Raw genomic sequence first — 3,043 nt, 5'->3', positions numbered from 1 at the left:
CCCCCCCAAAAAAAAAGAATAAAGTAATAATAATTTTTAAATTAAATAAATAAAATAAACACACACAAAAAAAGTAAACCAAAATGATTTAAAGATACAAATAACACACCTTACAGGCCCCAAACCTAGTAACAATGAAGTGAATTTAAATTAGCTAGAGATAACGGGGTAGATGCAGCATCAAATAGGAAGCATCAGACTTCACTGACTGAAGAACCAACAAAACACGGGTAAATACGGCATTTCGAATGAGATAAGTGTGGCACAGACTCTTCATTAATATGTCAACTGGAGATGTAGGGGGGAAACTGCAAAATTAGATTCCTACTTCATAAAATTTAGTTCCACCTGGAATAATACTTTAAAGTGCAAGAAAATTCTAACAGTGCTCAAACAGGAAGAGTGGGAACCTGCACGTGCTTTGAGTAGAAGCCCCAGAATTTGCTGCCACATTGGATGTGGGAGTAAGGAGTAAGGGGCAGAGCCCCCAGTCTCCATCACAAATTCTTGCAATCTTACAGTGAATAAGGTAGCAAGAATAACCTCAGGAGGATAATACAATAACTACAGGGTCATGCAAGAATTTTTAAATATGTTAAGAACTAGACACAGGGGGACCAGCCGGTGGCAGCGTGGTGGCTGAGGCGCTGGACACTCCCACATGGGTGACCACGGTCTTGGACCTGGTGACTTGCTTCCTCACTGCCCCCACTCCTCTGTGTCTCTCTCTGGTCAAATTAAAATAAATGAATGAATAAAATTAAATAAATAATTCTTTTTAAAAAAGAACTAGACACAGTAAGAACAAAGTTAACGGCAAGCTACCTAGATTCTGCACCACAATTACACCAGTAAACGGAAGGGACGTTTGCAAGCCAACAAGAGGCCCTAACAGGCAGGGAAAACTGCAACTAATTACTTGAAAAGACACTCAACCACACTAACGCAAAGCAACACTGAGAAACGCGTCTTCTGCCACTTCTTAAAGCGGATGCGGGACCGGGGCTGCCGTACCTTCTAGCGCGCGCCGAATCTTCTCCTTCTTTTCCTGGGCGGATCGCTGAGCCTCCTCCCGGGCCTTGCGGTATAAGTACTCGCGGCGCAGACGGGCCTCGCGACGCAACTGAAAAACAGTAGGCCCGGTCACCACTTGCCCCCGAACCCGAAGAACCACAACACCAGCCATCTGCGAGCCCCCATTCCGCAAAGAACTCGACAGTCCCACTTACCATCCTGCGCGCCACTGCCACAAGCGACCAAGAGAATCTGTGAGCACCACTTGTGCCACGCTGCCCTCGCTTCCGCCCTCAACTAAGAAGGTTGCCATAGGCTTCACTGGCGTCTGCTGCTGTCAAAAATGCCCGGTGTTAAGATGGCGAAAGAGAGACGGGGAAGAGTCGCAAGGCGATTGGCTAATTCCGCATTTCGTGCTGGTTAGAGCAACCAATAGACGGAGTCGGGATACAGTCATGTGACACGACTCTCCTTAGTAAAGATGTTTGTCGGCTGCTTTACCTGCCTTATCCCGGTGCAGAATTCCCAGCTTTAAAGACATTCATAATTGGCGGCTCCAAAAAGCCCGTCGACTGTAAGAGTGACACAGTGACTTAACAGGTTGCCAGCCGGTGCCCTCTGGCATTAGGTTTGAAGCCGCTCCTCCCTTAATCAAAATGGTTGCTATACGGCTTCCTTCTCCCGGAGCCACAGAGGCAGTCCGACCTTCAAAACTGCCGCTTCCGGATGCGCCTCGGAACCACCTACAGCCCTCACGGTAGCCGGGGCTGGTTGGAGACCCCCACTAAACGAGCCCCTCCAAGTCATCAGCGAGGACGCCGGCTCCTGAATGAGATGGCTCGATCTTAAACTGTAGAGCTGGGGTCACTGAGGGCGGGTCTCCTGTGCCTATTGGCTGCCCTGCGGCGCGACAGGCGGTGATTGAGCCCCGGCAGGGAGCAGCTCCCGGCCGCGGTCGCTGTCCACCTGAAGCCAAAGGACTATGGCGGCCTCGGACCTCCACGCGGAGCTGGACTCGCGGCTGATGCAGCTGCTCGAGGACCTGGAGGAGCTGGAGGCGAAGCGGGCAACGCTGAACGCCCGGGTGGAGGAGGTGGGCACCTGGGGGACGATGGCGAGGGCGGGGCGCAGGGACATGGACTGGCCTCACCGCTCTCTCCCTTCCAGGGCTGGCTCTCGCTTGCCAAGGCGCGTTACGCCATGGGTGCCAAGTCGGTGGGTCCCCTGCAGTACGCCTCCCGCATAGAGCCTCAGGTTTGCGTCTGTGCCAGGTGAGGGACCTTCGTCGCAGGAGTGGGTGGGTGGGCAGGGATCAGCCCGGGCTGCCCAAGTGCCATCCTCCCTTCTCATCCTTCAGCGAGGGCCAGGACGGACTGCAGCAGTTCAGAGTGGTGAGAGCTAGCGCCCAGATCCCGGAGGAGGTGGGGCCCCGCGAGGCAGGTGAGCATCCCTCCTTCCCCTTCCCAGAGGCAGAGACACAGTTGCAATGCTTTCATTCAGCCCTTTGCGATAGGGCACCGCAGAGCCAAAGATCAGGATGTCTCAGTAGGGCGGTTTTGCCTTGGACTTCTATAGGGAGGATTATGAAGTTATAAGTAGGTTGTTTCAGACCTTCTTATATAGTTGGGATAGTTTTACAATCTGAAATCTTTGCTAAACATAAAATGTTTACCTCTGTGTCTGGATGATTTTAGAAGAACAAACTTAAATCCTAGCTATTCATTGCCCAAAAAGTTGGCAGTTGGAGGGTCCGTGTTTGGCCTTCCAGCATGTTCAAGGAAGATGGGTAAGAGTGTGGCCTCTTCACAGTCAGTGTCAGCTACGGGTCTTATGGGAGACGTGAGAAAGAATAGACAGCTCATCTGAACAAAAGGGGAGGTGGATGCATTGCCTTAAGATGTTTCAGAACACAAGAGGTTGGGGAGTTTTGCCAACCGTCAGTGTTGATCACACTCACAGCTCAGATCAAGCTCAACATTGTCACCAGAGCAGGCAGCAAAGCCAGACTATCTCCTGCCTTTCTTTCCCT

The 3,043-nt window shown here is 51.5% G+C and overlaps 2 protein-coding genes across 5 annotated transcripts in view; one reads left to right on the top strand and one right to left on the bottom strand.

Moving 5' to 3' along the window:
- IMP4 (IMP U3 small nucleolar ribonucleoprotein 4) overlaps positions 1-1,367 on the bottom strand; it is a 6,911-nt gene extending 5,544 nt beyond the window's left edge. For all 4 annotated transcript variants that reach the window (XR_001369397.2, XR_001369398.2, XR_001369399.2 and 1 more), the window contains exons 1-2: positions 1,230-1,367; positions 1,015-1,123 (exon numbers count right to left, since the gene is read on the bottom strand). Coding sequence is in view for 1 of the 4 variants with exons in the window: in XM_006163143.3 (XP_006163205.1) it covers positions 1,015-1,123; positions 1,230-1,232 (112 nt within the window). In the remaining 3 variants the exon portion in view is untranslated. The remainder of the gene's footprint in view (positions 1-1,014; positions 1,124-1,229) is intronic.
- Positions 1,368-1,748: 381 nt separating this feature from the next.
- Positions 1,749-3,043, top strand: part of VMA22 (vacuolar ATPase assembly factor VMA22) — a 4,022-nt gene continuing 2,727 nt past the window's right edge. The window contains exons 1-3 of the mRNA XM_006163142.3: positions 1,749-2,107; positions 2,182-2,285; positions 2,372-2,454. Of these exons, the coding sequence (XP_006163204.1) occupies positions 1,997-2,107; positions 2,182-2,285; positions 2,372-2,454 (298 nt within the window). The 5' untranslated portion in view covers positions 1,749-1,996. The remainder of the gene's footprint in view (positions 2,108-2,181; positions 2,286-2,371; positions 2,455-3,043) is intronic.

This window comes from Tupaia chinensis, unplaced genomic scaffold (genome assembly GCF_000334495.1).
Source record: "Tupaia chinensis unplaced genomic scaffold, TupChi_1.0 Scaffold141399_1, whole genome shotgun sequence".
Lineage (NCBI taxonomy): Eukaryota > Metazoa > Chordata > Mammalia > Scandentia > Tupaiidae > Tupaia > Tupaia belangeri.
Note: the sequence above shows the minus strand (reverse complement) of the source record. Positions and strands in the feature narration are given on the sequence as shown.